Here is a 26,931-nt window from a genome sequence, read left to right as displayed (position 1 = left end):
ATAAGTAAATTTTTTTAATTTTAAAAAAGTTGTAAAATGTAATAAAAAATATATGTCTTCAGAAATGACAATTTAATGTGAAAGAAACTTTTAAATCAATGACATGGTAAACAATTGAACAAACAGAATTAGCCTGTAAATGTAAAATTTCAGGCTATACAGTAGCATTTCAGTTTTGTCCCAATGCTTCTTCTCCTCCAATGTTCCTTGAAAAGATGAAAAAGTTAAAACTCTTAAGGAGACTAGAAAATACAGAGTGCCGTGACTACTGGTACTTGGTGTTCATGCTGCATAATACCCACTACCCTTTGCCACTATACTGTCCTGTAGATTGTTCACTCTCTTACTGTCCTTCATTATCCCACAACAGTACAACCACTACATGTTGTTCATGACCACTCCTGTATATTCTGTCCCCTGGGAGTAGTAAATGTTTAGAACCTCTGTCACTTTTTTTATTGCTCTCTGTTTCCTTGTTAATACAGATTCCCTATTGTTTTTTGTCATTGTGACCCCTTGTCACAACTTGATATCCCAAAACCCTTCTCTGGTTTACTGAAAATGTTATGTATTGCTGTTTATGTTTGAAGTGGAGAGATTCATCTTTAATTCCTGTCTCCTGAGGAGAAATCTAAAAACATTTTTTTTTATTTTAGAGTGACTCAGTTACCAAAATAAAAACTCAAACCACAGTACACAGAGGAGCATCTAACTCCAAGAAGGGTCAAATGCTAAACATTCTTCAGTTACTGTAGCCCTTCATGAAAATGAAGTCCAGTGACATAGTTACATTATGGTTACAGCAAGCCTAATATTTTTGTTGTGAGCTATTGCTTTAAATTTTTTTTTCCGTTGACATGGTCACTTTAACTCACATATTGCATCCCTACCCAACATCTTTTCAGTTCCTACACACATTCCTCCCAACAACTCATTTCCTCCCTATAGTTTGTGTTTCAAGCAATTCTTTCTCTCATTTGCTTCTTGTATCTCAATATTTAGACCTCACATTTGCAGAACTTTCATATGCATGCCAAAACATGCACAGAATAGGGAAGCATACTACAGTCTCCTATATTTTGGGAGTTCTGGTAGGATCTCTGGACCTTTCTGCCTAGAAGAGCTGCTATTAAAAGGAACTCACCCCTTATTTATTACACTGCAGAGAATGTACCATGATGCATAAACTTACATGCCTGGGTGGGGTACAGCCAGAAATAATAGGAAACAAATCTCACTATATGAATCAGTAAGACGCATAAATATTTATGAAGTTGGAGATTCATTCAATCACTACTGAGAAGTTAGTTTTTAATAGAATTTAAAGAAAAAAAACTCTGTAGTTATTTAAAAAAAGTTAATTAAAATTTTAATATAATGTTTACTTTTCTCTTTTACTACAGAAGTCAAAACATGGACACTTCTCAATCACCAAGACAACCAAGTAAACCACCTGATCCAGGGCCAACTGGTCTAAGTAAAAGTAGGACTGTAGATGCTTTCAAAACAGAAACGAGAACACAACCACCTGGTCGAAGTCCTTCAACTCTGAGCTTGAAGGAGCCTAGAACTAGGCCCGATACAAAAGAGGAACACAAGACTGGGATGATGAGTGGTTTTCTCTCAGACAGTAATCCAATAAGCATGGTCTCCTCTGTAGTTACCAAGTTCAATCCATTTGACATAAAACCTGATTCTGCAGCCCACAATGAAGATTTAGTTAAACAAAAGGAAAGAGAGCATGAAAATAAGGAGCATCTTATAGGAATTAATAAACCCGGACCTCAACCACAGAAGTCACCGGTACATGGGCCACAATCTCAAGGACATGCTAAACCCACAATATCTGCCCAAGAGCACCCAACTAAATCTACACAACAGCAGTCTGAGACAAAAATAGCATCTTCACAACAGAGTCCTGCAAGGACGTCAACAAGGGTGTCAGATGCCACCAAATCACTTCCACACACTCCTATCCTCAAAGAACCTTTGCCTGAAACTGTAACCCCTATGAAACCTTTAGTTCAAGAGCCAAAACATTCTACCTCATTGCCCCAAGTACAAGGATCTAAAAGACAACCAGAGGTGCAGGATCATTCTGCTAAAACATCACTTCAAAGTATAGAAAAGCAGAGTTTGCAACGATCAGAGCTTTCCAAACAATTTACTGATATATCAAAGATGCCACAACAGATATCAGAACATGAAAAGCAACCTGCACAGACTCATGGTTCTGCCAAAACAGGTGCACCACAATCTGGACCTGTAAAACCACAGCCACAGCCAGTGGTGGCTGCTACAGCTACTCAGCAGCCTGCAACTTCTGTGAAACAACCTCCACATCAGGCAGGTCTTCCAAAACAAAGTCCTGTGACACAGCCACAAAAACAACAGGCACCACCTATATCAACAACTAAACAAACAGCCCAGAAGCCAGAGCCCATTACTAAAAAGCCTGCCCTAGTAAAAGAACAACCACCACATACAGAGGCTTCTGAGCTGAAGTCAGAATCGAAGAGACCACAGGACAATAAAATGCAGATGTCCAAGGCAGAAGCAAAGTGCTTGTGTCCTCTTTGTAAAACAACGGAACTCTTGTTGGGCAGTAAAGAAAAGCCCAATTTTAATACTTGTACCCAGTGTAAAACTGTTGTATGCAGCTTCTGTGGTTTCAATCCTAATCCGCATATAACTGAGGTAAGTGATTATCTAGATGTTCTTAAAAGATACACAATGCAAGTGAAGGCAAAAACACTCACTACAGAAAAAGGCCTACCAACCCCACACCTGTTCAGATTCCCAGTAGAAGGCATAAATCAACTCTGATAAACAACTACTGTTGATGGACTGCCATACGTTTTTTTTAATGAAAATTTCAAAGTCTAACAGTATATGTGCCTTTCTAAAATACAATAATAGAACTTTTACAACACTGTTTATTGCTGCAGCAATGAGTCCTTCTCTATCATCATACATATTGCTTCCACTAATACACAATTGGTTGAGGGCTTTTGTAAGTAGTGTGGCAGGGCAAGCCTATATCAGATGATAGACATGTAGGTGCATCTTCCCCTCCTCTCCCAGCGGTTGTTGATGCTAAGAGAACTTTGCAGACCATAGCATGTTGTCACAGGGTAAAAAAAACAACAACTAAATATATAAAAAAAGAGAAAGGTAACAGCAAGATTCCTTCTATACACCTAAGAGGGGATAAAGAAAGGTGTTTGGATGTGTGTGTATTGGAAGCCTAGACTTTAGCTTTATAGTTATGAAGAAATTATGTACAAATCCTCTATACGTTGCTGTTAAGTACATTTTCATTTGAAATAAACATTTACTTTAGAGGTCTGTGAAGGACCCAAGTCAATTTGCTTAATGCTAATACAATTAAGGATAACATGTTTACACGATTCCAAATCTTCAGTATCTGAATTGCTTTTCGGAAATCGTGACTTTATTGATCCTTAAATAAATAATTATCAGCTGGCCACTTAATATCTAGGAAAACACAAAGTAACATATTTTCAGTTTTTTTAATTATGTTATAGCTGCAAACTATACATTTTAAACTGCAGAAAGCTTTCTAACTAATTACCATGCAATTCATGTGTGTAATGTTTAATAGCTGACCTGGCAACCTTAACCAAACCAATTTCCAGTGCATTTGTAGTAGTGTTTTGCTCTAAACTCCTGTTAGCATTTTTGCTAATTAAACTCAGCTTTCCCCTAGATTGTGCTGCCTCAAACAACTGTATTGTAACAAGGCTTCCATTATAATGATTACCAACTTACAGACCATGTGCCCTATACATTTATTTTGGTTAACTGATCTTTGTTCATATAAATGCATGAAGAGATGATTTCTTCCATTTTAATAGTATTTAACTTAATGCTGGCATCAGGTTTACTTGCAAAATTTCAGGAATACCCTGGCTACAGAGAAAGTGGTCACTTTCAGTGGACATAATACCTAAGACCTCTTTATATTTTGCTTTGTTAGCCTGCTTTGCTGTTATTTACTTTTGTGATTTTCCTCTACCTCCATTATTTAGCTTTTAGGCAGACCATACACAATGTGATTTTCTTTCCTTTAACCACAAGTTGCAAGAAAGAAAATTGCTCGATTCCCCCATCAACACTGACGGTGGAGCTATTGTTTTCTCCCAGTGTGGGGCCGGGGAAGCCATCCCCACTTGGAGAACACAGTGATTAGTGCTAGTGGTTATAATAGTTGCTAGCAATAACCACATGTAAAATCAGACATGCTGGTTGTACGCAAGTTGTACAACTATCAACTTGGGTACAAACAGCCTGCCCATAGATGGTTTGAATATCAGATGGTCCCCGGTTGATCTGGCCAAAATGTGAACCATATATGTCTGGATTTAAATCCTTTGTGTCACATTCCTTTTATTCTTTCAGCTAAGTACACTTTAACTTACAATGAAAGCTACACATAGACATAATGTAGAGGTAATGTACAGTTACAGATTTTTCAGATCACCCACATGTACATGTTTATCTGACCTGTGGAGGATAAGGTGGGAGTAATAGGACATCCCCAGAGTTGGCTTATCTCATGAGAAAGAGTATCTACAGGCCAAGAAAACCAAGCTTGACGACCACCCCCTTACAACAGATATCAAGGGGTGTATTAAGAAGGTCCATCTGTACGTTGACTATTAAAAGGCCTATTAATGGCACCCGGATCACTTTTATTAGAGAAAACAGTAACATGCTCATGGCTGGTACTAGGCAAGTGTCCTTGATGGGTTTTACCTTAGTCCTCTTAGTTCCTATTGTGTCTGTGGGTTAGGACAGATGTTATTATCCATAACAGAAAAAGAAAAAAAAGCCTTTACAAATACAAATTGCATACATTGTACATGCTATTTATACTCAAGAACACTTTAATGGATTACACGAAGCTAACATACAACACACTTTCCCTCCCCCTGACTTCTACTGCTCCTCCCACTCCCCCACCCCAAAATGACAGCTGGGACCTGGTGAGTAGTATAGCAGTGTCTGTAGCTACTGCTATCAAAATGTTCACAAGCATGAATCAAAACTACAAAGTAACATTATTGTCACTTTGTATTATTGTTACATTCATATGAGAGTAAAAGTAGTGACCTTTGATTTGTTTCTATGTAACCCATTATTAACCATTAGTTATTCTCTATCTATCCAATGCTACACCTCCCCCATCATAGCTATTATTTTCTGTTTTTTTGCAGCAGAGAAGCAGCATTAGGGGAAAAGGCATGCTAAATACATACTGTGCACTTTGATTACATTTTCAGGTGGATTACGTAGCAAAGCCATTGTCTATAAAATCAATTATAAAAACTACAACTGTTTAAAAAAAAATACATAAACAGTATCTTCTTCTGTCATATGTGTCCTAACCAGGAAATACATAGCAGACATGATTTAGCTGAAGGTTTTTTTCTGCTATCAGTGTTTTATTCGCTGTATTGCCAATCTACAAATTGTAACAAAGTGGTGGGCACACATGCCTTAGTATCTAAGGTACTGGATAGCACAATATATCTTGGAAAGTAGGTAAACTTACTAATTGTTTGCAGTCACTTCAGCAACTCTTGTTGTTTAATTGTATCCTGCATGGGAAGTTGGTCACTGGATGCTACCTTGCTATCATTGCCCATGTGAATGAAGCCAAAGCTCAATACCAGTAAGTAACAGTGCCAAAACCTAACATACCAAAAATGTGTAGTTTGGACAATTTTGTCTTTAAGAAAATGTGTTTATCAGAACAATTTAAAATAAAAACCAGATATTTTTACAAGTCATTCTTGTATGGTACCAGATATCTGACTTATCACCTTCATTACAACAACATATGAGGCTAATATAAAGAGAGGTTCAGGTGCGTTTGCCAGATGTATATTTTTTTTAATGTGTTCTATAGTCAGGTCTATAAATATTGGGACATCGACACAATTCTAACATTTTTGGCTCTATACACCAACACAATGGAATGAAACGATCAAAATGTGCTTTAACTGCAGACCATCAGCTTTAATTTGAGGGTATTTACATCCAAGTCAGGTAAACGGTGTAGGAATTACAACAGTGTGCATATGTGCCTCCCACTTGTTAAGGGACCAAAAGTAATGGGACAGAATAATAATCATACATCAAACTTTCACTTTTTAATACTTGGTTGCAAATCCTTTGCAGTCAATTACAGCCTGAAGTGTGGAACGCATAGACATCACCAGACGCTGGGTTTCATCCCTGGTGATGCTCTGCCAGGCCTCTACTGCAACTGTCTTCAGTTCCTGCTTGTTCTTGGGGCATTTTCCCTTCAGTTTTGTCTTCAGCAAGTGAAATGCATGCTCAATCGGATTCAGGTCAGGTGATTAACTTGGCCATTGCGTAACATTCCACTTCTTTCCCTTAAAAAACTCTTTGGTTGCTTTTGCAGTATGCTTTGGGTAATTGTCCATCTGCACTGTGAAGCGGCGTCCAATGAGTTCTGAAGCATTTGGCTGAATATGAGCAGATAATATTGCCTGAAACACTTCAGAATTCATCCTGCTGCTTTTGTCAGCAGTCACATCATCAATAAATACAAGAGAACCAGTTCCATTGGCAGCCATACATGCCCACGCCATGATACTACCACCACCATGCTTCACTGATGAGGTGGAATGCTTAGGATCATGAGCAGTTCCTTTCCTTCTCCATACTCTTATCTTCTCATCACTCTGGTACAAGTTGATCTTGGTCTCGTCTGTCCATAGGATGTTGTTCCAGAACTGTAAAGGCTTTTTTAGATGTCATTTGGCAAACTCTAATCTGGCCTTCCTGTTTTCGAGGCTCATCAATGGTTTACATCTTGTGGTGAACCCTCTGTATTCACTCTGGTGAAGTCTTCTCTTGATTGTTGACTTTGACACACATACACCTACCTCCTAGAGAGTGTTCTTGATCTGGCCAACTGTTGTGAAGGGTGTTTTCTTCACCAGGGAAAGAATTCTTCGGTCATCTACCACAGTTGTTTTCCGTGGTCTTCCGGGTCTTTTGGTGTTGCTGAGCTCAGTGGTGCGTTCCTTCTTTTTAAGAATGTTCCAAACAGTTGTTTTGGCCACGCCCAATGTTTTTGCTATCTCTCTGATGGGTTTATTTTGTTTTTTCAGCCTAATGATGGCTTGCTTCACTGATAGTGACAGCTCTTTGGATCTCATCTTGAGAGTCAACAGATTCCAAATGCAAATAGCACACTTGAAATGAACTCTGGACCTTTTATCTGCTCATTGTAATTGGGATAATGAGGGAATAACACAGACCTGACCATGGGGCAGCTGAGAAGCCAATTGTCCTATTACTTTTGGTCCCTTAACAAGTGGGAGGCACATATGCAAACTGTTGTAATTCCTACACCGTTCACCTGATTTGGATACCCTCAAATTAAAGCTAGCAGTCTGCAGTTAAAGCATATCTTGTTCGTTTCATTTCAAATCCATTGTGGTGGTGTATAGAGCCAAAATGTTAGAATTGTGTTCATGTCCCAATATTTATGGACCTGACTGTAACCTCTGATAATTATCACTGTGACAATGGGTGGAGCATTTAACATGTTCTCAAAGGTGAACTTATCCTTTAATACCAGAATAGCAGTAAAGGGGACACCCTAGAAGAGACACATGTTCTGGTGTCAGCTGTTTGTCATTCCTCACTCCAAATCCAAAGTAGAATAAGATGTTTTGTCTAGAGTTCCACTGTTAGTTTCTGCAACACATTTACCTATGAATGGTCTTGTAGACATTGTTATAAATTGCAGCTGTCTAGTACATGCTGCTTAATGTCAGTGCAACTCAGCCTTAGTCATAGTGATCAATATTCTTTTATTTAAAACTGGTTATTTTCAATTTTCAGTCTGACAAGAAAAATTGATAAGCAACAGCCAGTTCACACTCTCAATCAAATGACTTGTCTTTGAAGATGTGATCTTCTCCAACTTGTTTCATTTTTACACATACTTGAGTTGCAGCTTACAATTTTACATTCTATTTAAACTACTCATACAAACAGTGCACTCAAACCATACGACGCTGAAGAGAGAAAAACTATAGCTGACCATACTTAGACATACTGAAAGGTGACCAACAAACCATTTTACTACCTTGTTTTGTTTGCTATTGCTTGTTTAATAACTTGTAAACTGCCTAGTTACTGCAAGTGAATCTTAAATTGATAGTATTACTTTTAAAGTCATATCTGTGGGTGTGGCCAGCTATTGCATGCTCCCTAAGTCCAGCACATCACCCTGCCAAAAGTGTGTGAAGGACCCTGTTACCATTGATTTACCTACAATTCTTTCTGGTTTGTAACCCAGGCTCATCCCCCTGATGTTTTCTGTGCTTTACCCCCTTGGCCACCACAACAAAGAGGGAAAAAAGGAGTGGGTCTGGCTGAGGGCACTGTCCAAAATGATGGTGGCAGCTCACAGACCCTGTGAAGTAGAAAACCAGCCAGATAGCAAGTTAGAGAGGCAGTGGTTGCATGAATGGAAAGGATACCCTTCCAACTCCCAGGCCAAGAGTTTGCTGTCTCATGCAGGCTTTGAGACTTCCTGAGAACCCTAGACCCCAACTAGCAGCCAGGCTCCAGCAAGGACTGGCAGGGAAACACTGATGAAACAATACAGATGCATCTCAATACATTAGAATATCATCAAAAAGTTAATTTTATTTCAGTAATTCAATTCAAAAAGTGAAATTCATATATTATGTAGATTCATTACACACAGAGTGATATATTTCAAGCATTTATTTCTTTTAATTTTGATGATTATGGCTTACAGCTAATGAAAATCCAAAATTTAGTAACTCAGAAAATTAGAACATAACATAAGGATTTTTAATATAGAAATATTGGCTTACTGAAAAGTATGTCCATGTACAGTATAGTATGCACTCAATACTTGGGGCTCCCATGAATTACTGCATCAATGTGGTATGGCATGGAGGCGATCAGTTGACACAAGGAAAGCTGTTGTAGCCCATGTCATGGATATATCTGTGTGTGGTGGCTCTTGAAGCACTGACACCAGCTGTAGTCTACTCCTTGTGAATCTCTCTCAATTTCTTGAATGGCCTCTGCTTCACAATCCTCTCAAGGCTGTGGTTATTCCTGTTTCTTGTGCAGGTTTTCCTACCACACGTTTTCCTTCCACTTAATTTTCCATTAATATGCTTGGATACAGCACTCTGTGAACAGCCAGTTTCTTTAGCAATGACCTTCTGTGAATAACCCTCCTTGTGGAGGGCATCAATGACTGTCTTCTGGACAACTATCAAGTCAGCAGTCTTCCCCATGATTGTGTAACCTACTGAACCAGACTGAGAAACCATTTAAAGGCTCAGGAAACCTTTACAGGTGTTTTGAGTTAATTAGTTGATTAGAGTGTGACAGCATGGGGTTTATTTACTAAAACTTGAGAGCTCAAAATCAGGCTCATGTCTGCATAGACACCAACCAGCTTCTAGGTTTTATTGCCAAAGCTTAATTGAACAAGTTGAGGTTAGAATATGATTGGTCACCATGCAGAAGTGAGCCGGCTTTTGCCCTGTCCAGCTTTAGTAAATAAAGCCTCATAAGTCTACAGTGTTGAACTTTTTCACAATATTAAACTTTTCAGAGATACTGAATTTTGGGTTTTCACTAGCTGTAAGCCATAATCACCAAAATGAAAAGAAAGAAATGCTCTAAATATATCACTCAGTCTGTAATGAATCTATTAAATACAGTATATGAGTTTCACTTTTTGAATTGAATTACTGAAATAAATTAACTTTTTGATGATATTCTAATTTATGAAGATGCACCTGTAAGTACTGCTGACTTGATACCCAAACCTCTCAGAGACTTCAGTAGAAAGGGAAAAGACACTGAACCCACTTTAAAGGATGTTCTGTCTGTGGTGAAGCAATGCAGTGCCTCCCTTCACAGTTGAACCAACCAAGTACAGGGGGCTAGGAAAGACATTTCCTTATTGCACCATGATCTCCAAAACATGCATGAGCACACCTCAGCACTGGAAGGCAGTGATATGGATGACACTGTACACCCCCTAAAAGCCAACATTAAGATTGCATTACATAAGGCAGACTAATTCTCTTTAATCTGAGGATCTGGAGAAAAGAATGAGTGCAGCAATATCCAAATAGTAGGCCTGCTAGAAAATGTGAGGATATTGACTTGAAAAATTGCTCATGGAAACATTTGCTAAAGAGCACATTACTCCACTTTTTGTTTGTTAAAGGACCCATAAGGGCTCTTCTTCTATTACAAGCATAAACATAACATCCTCCACAGATCTAGAGAACTAAAGGATATCACCACATCATGCTGTTTCCTGATTTTTCACCCTGAGGCATAAAAACACTGCTCCTCCAGTATGCTATGATCTACCTTGCCAAAATCTTCAGTAGTGGCCAGTAACAACTCTCACTTTTTTGACACGCCAGCAATGGCTATAAAGTATGATCATGGTCAATACTACACACCTACTCTACAGAAGTGGTGACTAAGTTCTGCCTCTGCCTACTGGACTTACAGTACTATAGTTAATAATCTTTATAATTTGGTCCTGACTCTCCCCTTTATTGCCCTCAAAATGACAGTTGCCTCTCTAAGGCAGTCCATAGATGATTCTTTTTTTTTTTAATTCAACAATTGGGTTTAATGAAAGAAAAATGACTTGATTCCCCCCATCCCCACATTTGAGGTAGATGGAGGAGTCCTTTTTGCTGAGCCTTTATATTTTGACAATGTGGAGACTTCTCCCACCATCAGAGTACACTGATCAGTGCTGCTGGTTATAGTCGGTGGCACTGATTGAGTGGCAATTTTCAAAAAATGTGGTTGTACAAAAGTTGATTGGTCAATCGACTTCTGTATAACCACCCTGCCAATGCATGGATTAAAATTCAGCCTATTCTTGCTGAACCAGCTGAATTTTGATCAATGTATGGCCAGTGTAACATTTACTGTTTCCTACCTCTCCTAACAGAATTACTGCTCCTACATAAAGCCTAGCTTTCTAACAAGATTGATATTCTTTACTCTCCTCTCCCCAGACCAAAGGCTCAGGTGCTGTACATTTACAGTTGTACTCTTTCCACCTTTTCCCTTAGACTATGATGCTCTCAGTCATAAAAACCCCTTCTCACTTTACTCCTGTATTTCCGCTGTGTTATTGGAGCCTTGGGTCAAAAGATTGGTATATAATCTTTTGACCTGGATGTCTTTTTGACATTGTTTGATTATGTTATGTTTTTCTTTGTTTACTTGTCTCTTTATAGCTCTGGTCCTCTGGCAGCCATGAATCTCAATAACATATCCACATCTCTGGCCCTCCAGTAGCCATGAATCTCAATACTGTTTAAGCAGCTCTACAGCTCAGGCCCTCCAGCATCCATGAATGTGGCATTTCCATACATCATTTCATACATTGCCCATTCCTGTCCCATGAATGTCATGAATCCTCTTTTATGACAGATGAAATGATTAAACTTGTTTCATCAAATTAAAGAAGGATGGGATAAATGGCTTACGAAAACATCATTCTGTTTTTAATTATCACACTTTAGTCCTTAGAAACAAGAGGGAAGCTGTAGTAAAAGCCAATATTCACATTTATTGAATATTCCACTGCACACACAATATCACCTGGTGCTTCCAGTCTCTAATGCATAGCACTCCCACATGGAGCTTATTTGTACAGAAAAGTAGACTCTACAAATATGCTCCATGTGGGAGTAATGGACTTGGACTGACCAGAACCGGCTGGGAGCCTGCACCCGGTGTCAGAGGAATAGTAGGTTATGTGTCTGCAGAGGAAAAAAGATTCTTTCAGTACATTACTGTCTTTTATTACATGGCGTATTTTCAGACCTCCTTAGTTTGCTTGTATGAGGCATTCACTGTCACTGTGACCACATGATTCCTTAAATGGAGATTTATCCTTATAGCTGGCCACTCCTATCATTCATCCCACCCCTATTTCTCCAGAACAAGCAGGTATGCACATTGGCTGGTATTTTAACCCTGTCTGGCTCTCTCTTTTTCAGTGGCATACATCCATTGAATCCAAATTGTCCTTCTTTCTATCCACTAATAATGCTTGTGGCTCACATGGCGTAGTATGGGACACACTGAAAGCTTATCTGAAATAAATTCTTTTTAAGAAAGTGAGCTCCATTAATCTGCTGTTAGGGAGATTAAGAACAGGCTAGTTGACTGGTGTTAGAAATGTAAACATGTTTATAGGACACCCCAATCCCACTAATCATTCACTTTGCAGGAGGTGCAAACTAATTTGCAACATCTGATTACTAGAAAAGGGGCCAACAAACATTTCAAAACCATCTTTCCTGGGCAGAACATGAGAAGGTGATTAAATTACTTTCTCAAATAGCTTGTTCTCAGAAGGTCAACATCTATATTAGAGCTCTTAAGACAATACCAGATGGGTCCACACCGATTCCACTGACATTCTCTTGAAACTAAATACCTATCTTGGTGTCTTCTATACCATTATGGTGCAATACAACCCTTAATGAATTACAGTAATTCTTGGAGCTTATTACACTCCCACTTTTAATCTTATGAAGATAAAGCCATTTTAGATTCTCCAGTATAGTTCTGGGGGCTAGAAATTGCAGTGGTTAGCTTTACTAAATGTAAGGCCCTGGGAAAAGATGGCCTCCTCATTGAAATTTATAAGCAGTATTAAGAAACGGTGTTACTGTAAACTCTAATCAAAGGATTCACCTATGGGATACTGGCTACGTTTATGTAAAAAGCCACTGTAGTAGTGTTTCCTAAAAAATATCCCAGTCTCCTGGACTCACAGTATCTCTATCCTTTCCATTGATTTTAAGGTGCTCACTAAAGTCCTTGCAAATAGGCTAAATAAGCTGGTAAGCACAATAGTCCATTTTATGCCCAAAATTTCCACCATCATTAATATCAGACAGTTCTTTCTAAATGTGCAAACACTTGTGGACAACACTGTTTATAGGGCCTTGTTAGTCCTGGACACAGCTAAAGCATTTGATTGCACATTTATAGCACATACAGGTATATAGCACACATTTAGGATGCCCTTACAAAAAAAATTGGGTTCCGTGTCAACTTTTTTAAGTGCATTCAACTGCTAGATGCACAGTCCCTAGCCTCTGTCCGAGTAAATGAAATACAGTTACCCAGCTTCAACCTGTGTAGCAGGATGAGACAAAGCTACCCGCTATTACCTTTGCTCTTCACAGTGGCAATGAAACCCTTAGCCAGGCTGTTATGACAATTCGTGGGTGTGATGAGTTTTTGTAGGGGATAGGAAGAGACTAGAACTACTTCAGTACCCTAAAGATTCAGATGGTCTTGCAGCTCCTGCTTCCCCTCTCTATTTCATTGCAGCACATCTCCAGTATTTGGCTGGTTGGGAGCAATATACTGTCCATTCTGCCTCATACAGATACTCAGACATGTGTTAGGAGGAATCAGCCCTCTATACACCTTAGAAACCACTGTCTACCTAAAAACCTACATACATCTCACAAATGTACAATTCATAAAGCAAATCTGGAGTGAAGACAAAAAAACCTATTATACAGTTTTGACTATACCCAGATCACCATATTTGGTTTAACAAGCTACTCTGGAGCTCCTACAACTACAGTGTTTAAGTCTTTTCAGCAACTACAAGCTGAATTTAATCTCGACAATCTTGTTCTATCAATACCTTCAACTCTGATATGCCTTTGTGGTGCAAGACTTTACCCTTACTTTCTCTGTCATTCCTCTGTATTTAACATAATTGATAAAACTAATGATTTCAAGGGTGTTATTTTTGAAATGTATGCATGGCTTTTGATCATATTTCTGCTTCAATTTCCACTCCTCAGGTAAGCACAAGTGGGAACTGGATCTTGGGCCTTTCTCTGATGATACCTGGGAATTATATTTTACCAGTGATCCAGTCCACATCCTTGTCTTCCTCTCATAGGTTGACTCAACCTATGTGAGTATACCACACACCAGAGTGCTTGCATAAACTTGGCCTATGCTCTGCCTCATACTGCAGTAAATGTGGTTGACTCCAAGGGGATCTGAGGCACCTCCTGTGGAGATACCCCAAACTTAAAAGATAGTGGGTGGGTATTTTTACAACCTTTAACAATGTTATGGGTACTTTGCTGGATACTGGCCCCATTGCCTGCATCCCTGGACACCGTGGTTCCTCCTTTTTAGATGAAAATACGTCTCTGGCAGTCTCCAGATTGCTATTTTCTGCTCACACAATGTTGGTTATCAAAATTGTTTTCTATCACCCATCCCAATTAAAGGGAATGGTTACAAGAACTGAAAAAGTGTATAGTATATGAGAAACATACCTATTTCTTGATTTACAGCAAAAAGAGACAGCTATCAGGAGCTATGGTAAGCAGGGTTATCCTGCATTACCTACCAAGCTAACACAGTATGAAAATAACAGAATGACATTTGAAACAACATTGACAAAAAGATAAGGTTTTACATTTTGCCTACCAAAAGGCTCCAACAAATCTTTCTCCAACTGCTACAATTACCTCTATAATCTATAAAAGCAGGTATGTAGAAATTGACATACAGTATGTTGCCAAAAGTATTGGGACTCCTGCCTTTACATGCACATAAAATTTAAAGGCATCCTAATCTTAGTTCGTAGGGTTCAATATTGAGTCAGCCCACCCTTTTCCACTATAACAGCTTCAACTCTTCTGTGAAGGCTGTCCACAAGGTATAGCGGTATGTCTATGGGAATGTTTGACCAGTCCTCCAAAACGCACTTGTGAGGTCAGGCCCTAATGTCGGACAAGAAGGCCTGGATTGCAGTCTCCACTCTAATTCATCCCAAAGGTGTTCTATTGGGTTGAGGTCAAGACTCTGTGTAGCCCAGTCAAGTTCCTTTACCCCAAACTTGCATCATCCATGTCTTTAATGACCTTGCTTTGAGCACTGGTATGCAGTCATATTGGAACAGGAAGGGACCATCCCCAAACTGTTCCCACAAAGTTGGGAGCATAAAATTGTCTTGGTATGCTGATGCCTTAAGAGTTCCTTTCACTGGCAGCCCAGACATGTTCATCTGATTGCAAGACAGAGAAGTGTGATTTGTCACTCCAGAGAACACTTTAGTGAGAAACTAAGCGCCTTCTCTTTAAATGCAAAAAAGTGATATATACTGCCTTACATAAACAGTGTATCTTCTATGCAATAAAATATAAATAATTACTCAACCATTTAGTGTGCCAACAAAATTTAAATTATACAATAAATGTTAACTGCCCCTTGGAGTGGAAAATCATTTGTGACCATATAATAATATAAGGTATAGAGCTAAACATACATATTAGGTGAACAATATTCTAACTGTGACAGAAACATGTAAAAACCTAAAAGTGATACATATTAATGAGTCCAAAGTCAAGAACAAAACAAAAAACAAAAGTCCCACACCAGGTTGTAGATCAAAACAATGGTGCATAATCTTCTGGTGCCATATAAATTGCTCCATGCAGATCCTTTTTGCTCCACCACCATAAGACAATATATTGGACTCACCAATCATCCCTGACCTCCTAATTAAAAAAAGGTCTAATGCGCTTTGTGTCCCCAAGAGTTTGGAACATCAGTGCATATCTTCTCAGTGGTCTCCCAATTTACTCCATAGCCAAGGTTAGCAAGAATCAGAAGGAGAAATGTCTCATAGTATAGTACGTTTATTCAGAGAACACGCCTCCACTACTCTAGGGTCCAGTTGCAGCGTGCTTTACACCAATGCATGCGGCGGTTTGCATTGCACTTGGTGATGTAAGGCTTGGATTCAGCTGCTTGTCTATGGAAACCCATTCCATGACGCTCTCTGTGCACTGTTATACTAATCTGAAGGCTACATGAAGTTTGAAGGTCTTTAGCTATTGACTCTGCAGATAGTTGGCAACTTATACGCACTGTGCGCTTCAGTTGCTGTTGTTCCCAGTTGCTTCCGCTTTGTTATATCATCACTAACAGTTGACCACAGAATATTTAGTAGAAAGGAAATTTCACAGATGAACTTATTGCACAGGTGGCAACCTATCACGATACCACGATTGAGAGTGACCCATGGAGGCCATGGAGGTGATTGGAACACCTGAATCCAAATATTTGGAGGGCTGTCCCAGTACTTTTGGCATTATAATGTATATTTATGCTGCATAGATCACCTTGTTCAGCTTAGATTACAACAAATATAACACTCACAAAAAAGATTAGGTTACACCTTTATTTTGAAGAATATACACACATTTTAATGTGACATTTAACTGACAGTATATATAACAATGAACATGAGTTGGAGTGTTAGAAAACACTTAAACTTCTAAATCTTCCATTTTTACACAGTGGTTTTTGTCCAAATAAAACAGAACACTGCTTCATGTTAGGGTGGTGAGATTGCCACCATTCTGTTCTTACTATATGCATCTGCATATGGTTAATGTAATAATTAGTAATTTTAGACATAATATGCAGCCCCCACTATAGCCTAAAAATAAAAAAAAGCTCTGATGTCTATTCTCAGTAAAACTTTTTTGCTTTCCCCCAAACACTTACCTGGCCATTGATCAAGTACCATGTGCCTCTTTTGGGTTGAAAGATACCCAATATAATTCGGCCCACACTCTGTGAACCCAGGTTGTCAGGGTTCTGTCCCTCCCCCTTCCTGGGCTGACAGGAGATTGCTGCAGAGAGTGGCGCCATGTTAGTATGTGGCACTGTTCTCTGCAGAATTTAAGAAAGGGACTCATGACATCACCAGACCAAACCAAATACACCTAGAAAAAAGCTAAATATAGAGGAGGCTTTTTTATGCAGTGGTGATGTGAGAGAAACAAGGTGATAGGGGGCTGACTAGCCCATAGTTGAGCTTTAGTAGTACAACTTGGTCTCACAAGCATCCCCACAATGATGAAATGATGAGGTAATCACTCTGCTCTGTCACCCTGCAATGCAGATGAACCTGATCAGAACCTGTCCCTACCAATTCCAAGGTCCTACTCTGCAGGGAACCACCATAAGCTAATATAAAGACAATTTGGATTCTTATTCCTTGCAGTATTTACCAATGTGCAAATTTGTACATTGCCTGAACAAGGCCAAGTAACAGGTTGCTATGATAGCATGCATCAGAATAAGTCAATACTTGCCTTACTCCCTCACTGCTCTGATCTGCCACCATCAATTGTAAAAAAAAAATTCAGTATATTTTGGTATTAATGAAAACATAACACTCCCTTCTACCTATCACTGCGCAGTGCTCAAGACCTGAGCACCCAATCACCAGGTCAGTATTGACATATAGGAAGCAAGAGCAATAAGCAAGTTTAGACCTTCTTAAAATGTATACAACGGCAAAACTTTTTGTTTGTTTTAGTTTTAGTTTTAGTTTTGTTTGTTTTAGTTCTAGTTTTCAAAATCTCAGGGAATGATTGAGACCATTGTTTTTGGTTTATGTGGGTTTTTTTGTCTGTATCCCATAGGGTAGATTTTTTCTTGTTTCCTGTTTCAAAGACCTCTCCAAAGTAAGAGAAAATCTACTCTTAGAAAGGTTTCCATAGAACATGTGTCATGCTTGAAAGATTCCCCCTTGCTTATTACAATAAAAACCTGACAGAAGTTTTAACATTTTCACACTTTATCCAAAAAAATGACTTTTTAGGAAACTTGCAAAGGAAATCATGGATGCCACAGTAGAGCAACAAATATAGACTTGTGTCTGATATTCTAAACCTTCTATTCAGAACCTTATACTTCTCTTAGTATGTAATTTAGCTGTATTAAATTGTGTTTACATGGTTTAACTCTAAAGAGACCCTGTCACCAGACCACTGATTTCTGCATAAATCTTCAATTTAATTATGCATGCATTTAAAGTACTTGATGGATGCATGTAAATCCCTTGTACAATCCTCCCTTGTATAGACATCCAAAAGCACCAGGATGGCTGATAGGTACCACCATCTGGGATCTGATATTAGCATACTCAGCAAACTCAGAGCTATTACTCAGGTGAGCTTCTATATTATTCCCCTATGTTCCTCCCCCAGCTGTTACATCAAAGCTTATGTAGGGAGTTGAGGGAGAGGGGTGATGAGTTGATGCATGAAGAATACTGTGCTAGGAATTAGGAGGACTTTTTCTGAACTAGTCAATGTTTTGGCAGGTTCATGTTGTAAGTGAATACAGATCTCTTTATTTAAAGGACAACATTGAAAGTAAGCATTTAAAATGCTTGATTTCTGTCTCTTCCTGCATTTATATTTTAACTTAGTGACAGGGCTTCTTAAGCAAGAAGATTACATTAGACACAATATTGCAAACTCAAGAGATAGGACACAAATCATTCAAGTGTTACTAAACCCACAACAGTAAAATCAGTCTGTATATGCAGTAAAACATGCTTGTTATACTCACTGTGAAACCTAAGGGGTTAATCCTCTTCATTATGTAAAAAGGCTGTTTGATACTGTCTTTTCTGCCCCTCCTCTTGTTAAAATGACCACCTGATACAGACTGAATCCGTAGTCACATGCACTTTTTTCTTGGGAGAGTGCATATGATCAGCGCAGAGCCAATCAGCACTGTCCAGACAGACGGTCAGGGGTTTCACATCCTCCTAGAGCAGAAAGAGAACTCCTCCTACAGGCTTTAACCAGTGCTCTGCTGAAGTCACAAGACTACTCTAACTGCTGATGAGAAAAGGTATTTAGCGGTTTATATTTACTAACATAATTGCACTTCCATGTTCTGTGTACTGTGGGAGACCAGATATACTGAATGCAGGGTCCTGGGTTTAGTAACACTATAACTACTTGCCCTCTGGAAGATTTACCCCCCTTCATGACCAGGCCATTTTTTGCTGTTCAGCACTGATCCTCACATTCTTTTACTGTCCCCAATCCATCTGCTGATTGAACAGAGCCTTGCAGGGCAAGCTGCACATGTTAAGTTTGGTGTGTATTGCTAGAGAGGTTTTTTTTTTCTTGGGAGGGTGCATGTGATCAGGACTGGGACAATCAGATGTCCAGACAGAGGGTCAGGGGGAGAATGAAAACTCCTACTACAATCTTTAACCAGTAGTCTGCTGGACACTGATAGAAGTCACAAGACTGCTCTAACTGCTGATAAGAAAAGCTATTTAGCAGTTTATATGTACTAAAATAATTGCATTTCCATGTTTTGTGTACTGTGGGACACCAAATATATTGAATGCAGGGTCATGGGTTTAGTAACACTTTAAGAATAAGAATGACAAATAATTTTTGCCTAAATGCAGGTTAGCTAAGCAGTAGGCAAAGTAGTTCCTTTCAGCAGTAATGTAAACCTATCTCTCTCTATCTGTCTGGACGCAGTTCAAGTTCACATTGCTACTGTAACTGGAAACATTGTAACTGAGATGCAATGAAGAACTGTAGAAAGTTATATTGTTTAGGGTAGGTTATACAAGGTTTTCAAACAATGTTTGCAGATAAAGTGTAACTATGAATAAAATAAAAAGTGGCATTTACGCTGCAGTCTATAACACAATAATTTTTGTTTTTATGGGTTTCTCCTAGCATGGGCTTTTTTCTACCTGTTGATCCTGCCAGTCACTCTGTTACTTTTTTAAGACCTGTAATAGGGTATGGACGGGGTAGTCCAGGGATGAACATGTAGTTTTAAATGGACTTTAAAGAGAAACATAAGCTGATCAAAAATTAAAAAAAACACTCTCATTCAGAATTAGTTCTGCATAAGACATGATCTAACAAAGAGCTATTCCTTCAGAGCAGAAACAGGTAGGATCCTGCCACAAAGTTTGTTAAAATCCTTTCAATGTACATTGATCACACAGAGGGGATTGTTTTTCAACAAAAGTAGATTTACTGACTAAACACTGCTTGATCGCCGGCCCGCAATGTACTACAGCTGGGCGGCAGCTACAGACAAAGTGAAGTACAGGTATGTCACTTTGGCTGCACTAACACGGGAGTGCTGCTCCTCAGCTGTGACCGCTGTGTCTGGTGGACACGGTGGAATGAAGATCCTGAAGACCTGGACCCGTGATCATGTGATCACACAATGTAAGCAAAGCTGTTATGAATCAATCTAATTCATAACAGCTTTGCTTCTCTTCCTAGTGAACTGTAATTGGCCCACGGCTGTCACATGATACATGGGGCCAATCACAGCACCCTGTACCATGTGACCAGCTCCAGCCAATCACAGATCACTATCTTGAGCTGTCAAAAACCTAACTCATTCATGAGAGTTCATAAATGAGTTAGGTTCATGACATCGCATTGCAGGAGAAATGATCTTTATTTCTCCTGCAAAGCAAAGTGTAAAAATAAGAAAAAAATCCCTGATCACCCCCCTACCATAGTACTATTCTGATAAAAGTATTAAAAAAAATAATAAAAAAGTAAAAAAATATAAAATAAAAAATACCATAATGAGAATTTAAAAAATAATATCTAAAGGGTTTTTTTTTAACTACTTGCTGACCACGTACCTGCATTTTGCGGGCAAGCAGCGGCTCTGGGCAAAGCAACATTATCTTACCTCGCTTTCTATTTCAGGGTGTGAATGTGCCTGCGCCCCTCGGTCCAGGGAGAGAAGTGAGAACATATCACCGAGTAAAAGTACTACATTTTACACGCACACACACACACGTTAGATTAGTACATTTAACCTTTTGATTGCCCCTATTACCCCTTTGATCACCCAGCCAGTGCCATTAGTACACTGTCAGTATATAGAATTTTTCACTGATCACTGTATTCCTTCCACTAGCATTAGGGTCAGTAAGCTGCCTTCCCAGCCAGGGTCAGCTAGCGTTGGATTGCCCACACACTATTGCACTCACGCTATAGGTTGCTGATCACTGCCATTACTAGTATAGTATTTGTGCAGATCAATATAATGATCATGAACAGAACTGTACTAGTGCCTGCTTTGTATAGTGTCCCCAAAAATGCAGTGTTTGCAGGATTGGCCCCGTTCGCTGCCAGCATTAGCGTTTAGCCCCTTCGCTGTTTTTCACAAAAGATTTGTACCAATTGATTGTGGGCCAAAGCAATTTATATGTACAACAATACTTCACTGCCTCCCCAAATTCAGCTCTTGCCAGACAATCGGCATGGAAACCTATCACAGTTACGGAATTTAAAACTTTTTTGGGCCTAACCTTCAGCATGGGCATTACAAAAAAGAATGAATTGTGGTCATATTGGTCCAAAGACCAGATTCAGCATACACCCAGGTTCTCTGCTGTTTCATATATGCCCAACATGGATCAGCAATGTACTGGTATGTTGCTGGACTTTGAGTGGTTATACCGGCATGATGCCTGTAGCTCCAGGCATCATCCAGGTATAATTTTTTTCAGTTGGTGGTTGGCTTTCATGTAAATGCAATCCGAGTGGCCAATTAGCTGCTGAATCATTTTTATAAGCAGTGGGAAGGGACATCACCCCTCTGTTGCCTTCCACAGTTTTCTTGGGCTTTCCTGTCCCACAGGGGAATTCAAGAATGCAGCCGGAAGTTCTGCTGGCTGACTATAGAGCTGATCAGAGACCAGAATGGCTCCAACCATCTCTATGGTCTAAGAGATCAGGACTACCAGAATTTTATCATTTCCGCTTCGCCGGACTTTAACAGCACCATTTGTAAATTGGGAAAGCATCTGATCACACCGATCTTGGTAATATCAGATGATGTAAGAACAGAGGAGATAGCTAGAGTCTAATAGACCCCAGATTTCTCAAAAAAGAATAGCTGTCAGTGCCTATTGCAGTTACAGGGAATATTTACATTTCCTGTGATAGCAATAAAAATGATAAAAAATGAAAGGGACAATGTAAAAATAATAAAAAAAATCAAAATAGCTTAAAAAAAAGCATCCCCACCCCTCCCCCCTGCGTGCTCATGAACCTGCATGTGCAAGTGTTGACCCTGTGGTGGTATGTAAACAGCGATTGCACCATGCATGTGAATTATTGCCGCGAACATCAGGGCTTGGTCTTCAAGAATGGGTGATATGTGGTATAAGCTTCTAATGTTGGCCCTGAAATGCCAGGATAGTGGAAGCAACCCCTCCAAATGATCCCTTTTTGGAAAGTAGACATTCCAAGGTAATTGCTAAGAGGCATGGTGAGTGTTTTGCAGATCTCTCTTGTTGCCACGTATTTTTGGAAAATGAAGAAAGAAAACAAAAATGTATTTTTTCTTTTCTTTTTTTTCTTTTTCAAAACCCTGCGACAAAATAAATATCTATAAAATACTCACCATGCCTCTTATCAAATTCCTTGGGGTGTCTACTTTCCAAAAATGGGTCATTTTGGAGGGTGTTTGTACTATCCTGTTATTTTAGAGCCTCCGAAACTGTGATAGGTACTAAGGAAGTGATATAAGGAATCTTATTAAATCTTGAAGATAGTCATTGGATTTTGGGGGCCTGTATGTAGCTAGGCTGCCAAAAAGTCTCTAATGTGGCATCCCCATACTCGGGAGAAGTAGAAGAATGTGTTTTGGGATGCTAATCCACATATACCCATGGCATGCATGAACAATATATAATTTAAGTGACAACTTTGTGTAAAAAAAACAAATTGTCATTTTCAAAAACTTTGTGGCAAAAAATAAAATGTTCCATGGACTCAACATGCCTCTGCAAAATCCTTGGGGTGTCTACTTTCCAATAAAGGGTCATTGGGGCGGTTTACTTCCTTGGCATTTTAGCACCTCAAGAAATGTGATGGGCAGTTGTGGAAATTCTTTGGAAATGTTTTGTTTTGTTTTTATTTTTGTTTTTTGCTACAGAGATGCCACTTTGTAATACTTTTCACAAAATTAATAAAACAATAAAAAAAAAAAAAAAAAGGAATCATAGTGTTACCATTTATACAAGCATACTTTTCAAAATCTGTAGGGGAAAAAAAGCATGATTTTTGTAATAGCGTCTTTCCAGTGGCTGCAGGTATTCATCTCCCAGGCAGTATGCAGGTGCCGCAATAGGACCCTAAGAGTTCCATGACCTCCTTCATATTATGCTATGGATCTCATGCTCAGGGGTCATAGATAGAGATGAGCGAATTATTCAAAAATTCGATTCGGCTGATTCGCCGAATTTGTGGAATAAATTCGATTCAATAAATTCGAATTTATTCGCTGCGAATTTAACTTATAAAAAGGGTTTCTAGGCTTCAGAGAGCCTTTATATTAGTGCAGAACACTGTACCTTTTAATTTAAATGCCCTTGGAGTCTGCTGGGGAAGAGAAATAATACTGTCAGTCAGTATGACATGCAGATGAGTGCCGTCGATCTTAGAATCACCGCACACTTCACTCATTTGGGCAGTCACGGGGCCAAAACCAGAGTGTGGAGCCACAGTGTGGCGGTGGAGGCAGCAGCAATGGGAGGCCATACAGCACCCTATGACAAAATGGAACCCACCAGCAGTGTGAGGAGACCTGAAAGTGGCACATGGCAGAGTGTGGCGATGGAGACAGCAGCAATGGGAGGCCGTACAGGGACCCATGACACACTCTGGACCTGGCAGCAGCATGAGGAGGCGGTACAGGGGCCCATGGCAAGAAGAAGAAGAAGAAGTAGGATGAGGATGAAGAAGAAGAAGTAGGATGAGGATGAAGAAGAAGAAGAAGAAGAAGGATGAGGATGAAGAAGAAGAAGAAGTAGGATGAGGATGAAGAAGAAGAAGAAGGATGAGGATGAAGAAGAAGAAGAAGAAGTAGGATGAGGATGAAGAAGAAGAAGAAGAAGAAGTAGGATGAGGATGAAGAAGAAGAAGTAGGATGAAGAAGAAGAAGAAGAAGTAGGATGAGGATGAAGAAGAAGAAGAAGAAGAAGGATGAGGATGAAGAAGAAGAAGAAGTAGGATGAGGATGAAGAAGAAGAAGAAGAAGAAGAAGGATGAGGATGATGAAGAAGAAGAAGAAGAAGTAGGATGAGGATGATGAAGAAGAAGAAGAAGAAGTAGGATGAGGATGAAGAAGAAGAAGAAGAAGAAGAAGTAGGATGAGGATGAAGAAGAAGAAGAAGTAGGATGAGGATGAAGAAGAAGAAGTAGGATGAGGATGAAGAAGAAGAAGAAGAAGTAGGATGAGGATGAAGAAGAAGAAGAAGAAGTAGGATGAGGATGAAGAAGAAGAAGAAGTAGGATGAGGATGAAGAAGAAGAAGTAGGATGAAGAAGAAGAAGAAGAAGTAGGATGAGGATGAAGAAGAAGAAGAAGAAGGATGAGGATGAAGAAGAAGTAGGATGAGGATGAAGAAGAAGAAGAAGGATGAGGATGAGGATGAAGAAGAAGAAGAAGAAGAAGGATGAGGATGAAGAAGAAGAAGAAGAAGTAGGATGAGGATGAAGAAGAAGAAGAAGTAGGATGATGATGAAGTAGAAGAAGTAGGATGAGGATGAAGAAGAAGAAGAAGAAGTAGGATGAGGATGATGAAGAAGAAGAAGAAGTAGGATGAGGATGAAGAAGAAGAAGAAGAAGAAGAAGTAGGATGAGGATGAAGAAGAAGAAGAAGAAGTAGGATGAGGATGAAGAAGAAGAAGAAGAAGAAGAAGTAGGATGAGGATGAAGAAGAAGAGGAAGAAGTAGGATGAGGATGAAGAAGAAGAAGAAGTAGGATGAGGATGAAGAAGAAGAAGAAGAAGAAGTAGGATGAGGATGAAGAAGAAGAAGAAGAAGGATGAGGATGAAGAAGAAGAAGAAGTAGGATGAGGATGAAGAAGAAGAAGAAGAAGAAGAAGAAGTAGGATGAGGATGAAGAAGAATTCCATTCCAGCAAAAAGTGTATCTGCAGAGAGCTCCGCTATTTCTGACAGTTCTCTGACAGTTCCTTCACATTTACAGCGGTTGAAACATTGTATCTATTTGTTTCCGAATAAAAACATCTGTATCCTAAATGGAAACAAATAGATACAATGTTTCAACTGCTGTAAATGTGAAGGAACTGTCAGAGAACTGTCAGAAATAGCGGAGCTCTCTGCAGGGACACTTTTTGCCGGCTGTAGAAGGGATGAAAATCGGCCGATCGGGGAAAATTCGATTCGTGCATCCGAAGTTTGCTAATATTCGGATTCGGCGCGAATCGAATTTTTCCTAATATTCGAAACGAATTCCACTTCGCCAGGTTCGATTCGCTCATCTCTAGTCATAGACTTCATTGGTATACATAAGAACACTTATCTTACTGGGAAAAGGGCAGTGCAGAGTGCAGATAAATGTAGTTCCTCCCAGTCCCCACCCTGCATCTTTCCTTTGTGATGTCACTTTTATCTACTTTTAATCAATTCCTATTGCAGGAAACAGAGATACTGAGGGGGACTAGGCAAGCTGATGGGAGGAAATTTAGGAAGGCCATACAAGAGAGAGTAAAATCAGAGGCAAATCATAATAACATGGGTGGGTGCTTTTTTTCAAGATAGTAAAGTCTGCTAAACTTTTTGCTGTGTAAATCAAATGGTTAAAAATCCTAATTCAATTCATTTTACTTTCAGGTTAAAATACATCAAAATGTTGAAACTGTAAAATGCCAGGGTGATTATTTATGCAAAGCATTTTATGTGCCAAACTTGCACTTAACTTTCAGCTTATCTCTCAGCCTATGTAGCCTATGGAGTGTTGGCTCAACAGCTGGGTTCCTGCATATCCTGTTGGATCCATCCAGATGTAGAGCATATCGGAGCACAACTATAAACTTCAAATCCTTTACTGAGGTCCCCAGAATCTAACAGAGACAAGATCTTTGTCTCAATCAGTTATTAATTTGAAGTTTACAGTTAAGCTTTTAGGTCTTGAAGAATTGGTTATTTATTATATATATTTCATGATTTGATATATGATGGGATACCAAGCACAATAGTACTCAATCTTCTGTGCTCAAGTGTGGTATTTTAATCACAAATAAACAGTCTTTATTCCAAAAATTCTGGGTCCATTCACACAGCTTCCGAGGTGTTCACTATGCCTTGCTGCCCTTCTTAGACTGGGGTGGTCCATAGGCACTACATACAGAAAAACAGTGGGAGGGTGTAGCAGCTTAGTGCATTAACTTATTAAATCTTTTATTAGGAGGAAAAAATATGTGATTATACTGATATACAAACATAAAAAAGGCTTATTACTAATATCCAATTGAAGAACATCTGGAACCACTGTGCATGCTTCCTATTGGACTGGGAAGATGCCGCAAGGGCCTGCAGATGATGAGATATTTAACTGTTTGCCGTCCAGCCACTGTGTAAAAATGGCCACAAGGTGGCACCGCTGGGCAAAATAACATTTTAAATTGTCATTTTGCAAAACAGGTAGGAGGGCGCACGCGAGGCATGTGCCCGCCCTAATCGTCCTGCTGATCGCGGGTGTCAATCACCGGTTCCCAGCCGGTCATTACCTGCCGGGTGCCGACGATTGCCAGCAAATAGTGACATAGAGCACAGCTGCATTGTTTACAATGCAGCTCTGATCCCTGTCAGTTCCTAACACACTGAGGTCGGAGTTTAGCTCTCGGGATCAGTGTGTTCCTGTTAAGTACACACCCCCTGCCTACTAGTAAAACACTCCCCTCACACAGTTAACCCTTTAATTGCCTAAAAAAGTTAACCCCTTCCTCCTCAGTGCCATTAGTACAGTGTCAGTGTTTTTTTTTTTCTGCACTGACCACTGTATTGGTGTCACTGAGGTTGTCAGTGACCCCAAGTCAGTTCCCCCCCAGTGTCAAAATGTCCACCGCAGTCCCACCATAACTGTCATAAATCGCTGATCACTGCCATAAGTCGCTGATCACCGCCATTATTAGTAT

The 26,931-nt window shown here is 39.4% G+C and overlaps 1 protein-coding gene across 6 annotated transcripts in view; it reads left to right on the top strand.

The window, feature by feature from the left end:
• PCLO (piccolo presynaptic cytomatrix protein) overlaps positions 1–26,931 on the top strand; it is a 357,044-nt gene that overhangs the window by 46,206 nt on the left and 283,907 nt on the right. For all 6 annotated transcript variants that reach the window (XM_089685932.1, XM_089685920.1, XM_089685918.1 and 3 more), the window contains exon 2: positions 1,399–2,697. In XM_089685932.1, the coding sequence (XP_089542058.1) occupies positions 1,399–2,697 (1,299 nt within the window). The remainder of the gene's footprint in view (positions 1–1,398; positions 2,698–26,931) is intronic.

Source organism: Staurois parvus, unplaced genomic scaffold (assembly GCF_062004578.1).
Source record: "Staurois parvus isolate SC_StPar_1 unplaced genomic scaffold, SC_StPar_1.0 ptg000019l, whole genome shotgun sequence".
In the NCBI taxonomy this organism is placed as follows: domain Eukaryota; kingdom Metazoa; phylum Chordata; class Amphibia; order Anura; family Ranidae; genus Staurois; species Staurois parvus.
This window is presented reverse-complemented; position numbering and strand designations above follow the sequence as displayed.